General features: G+C 31.8%; 1 protein-coding gene across 1 annotated transcript; it reads right to left on the reverse strand.

Moving 5' to 3' along the window:
- Positions 1-199: 199 nt before the first annotated feature.
- Tsp_15814 (conserved hypothetical protein) lies at positions 200-674 on the reverse strand (the record flags this gene model as incomplete). The annotated part of the gene is made up of 3 exons (XM_003365929.1): positions 668-674; positions 319-458; positions 200-244 (listed from the first exon to the last, which is right to left on the reverse strand). Coding segments are annotated over exons 1-3 (192 nt in total), but the record flags the coding sequence as incomplete, so codon positions are not given.
- Positions 675-829: the final 155 nt, after the last annotated feature.

Below are 829 nucleotides of genomic sequence, written 5' to 3' on the forward strand. Positions count from 1 at the left end.
TTGTTGTCTCAATAAGGGTGATATGCAGATTCATGGTTCAGTTTCTTCTGCAAAAGAACAACTTTACAAATGATCCACAATTGAACAAAAACAATTCGTTCTCACCCGAATGATTATTCTCCTCTTCTCCAAAATGGGAAACAAAGAATAAAAAATTAAAAATAAATTCGAATGCACACAACGATCGTATAATTCTTACCACATGCAAAAAATTCAGATTCAGTTTCTGCATCCGACGATACATCTAGAATAATTTGTATTTTTTCCATTACTTTACAATACAAACCAACCCACTATTCCACATGCGTCAAACCTTACCAGTATCGGAACAATTTTCTGAAGATGGGCTATCTGTAAAAAAAAAACAAATGCAACTGTAACATCAGCGAGTGTAGAACAAAAGGTGAAAAAGTCAACGTTACCCAATGAGCTCTCATCTTCGTCCGTACTGGTGCTGTCTAAATGAAAATTAACATAAAATTAACATTCAATTTACTAACTACATATATATATATATATATATATATATATATATATATATGTAGTTATATGTGGTATATATATGGTGTTTTTCGAACTCGCTTCTGCTGCTATTACCACCATCAACACGTAAAAAGTAAAAATTCAACGACTTTCTTATCATAAAAGTATTAATACTCAACTATACCTTCCATCGATTCATCATTTTCACCTGAAATGAAAATAATTTTTTTCAATACAATAATATACGTGGCATAAAATATTTTACGGCCAACTTTGAACTTTACTTTGATTTGTGTGCTGCTTCCTGTTTCCATTTCTCCTCCTCTTCCGGATAAACCTCTCGTCT

The sequence above is a fragment of the Trichinella spiralis genome (genome assembly GCF_000181795.1).
Source record: "Trichinella spiralis strain ISS 195 chromosome Unknown Scfld6855, whole genome shotgun sequence".
Lineage (NCBI taxonomy): Eukaryota > Metazoa > Nematoda > Enoplea > Trichinellida > Trichinellidae > Trichinella > Trichinella spiralis.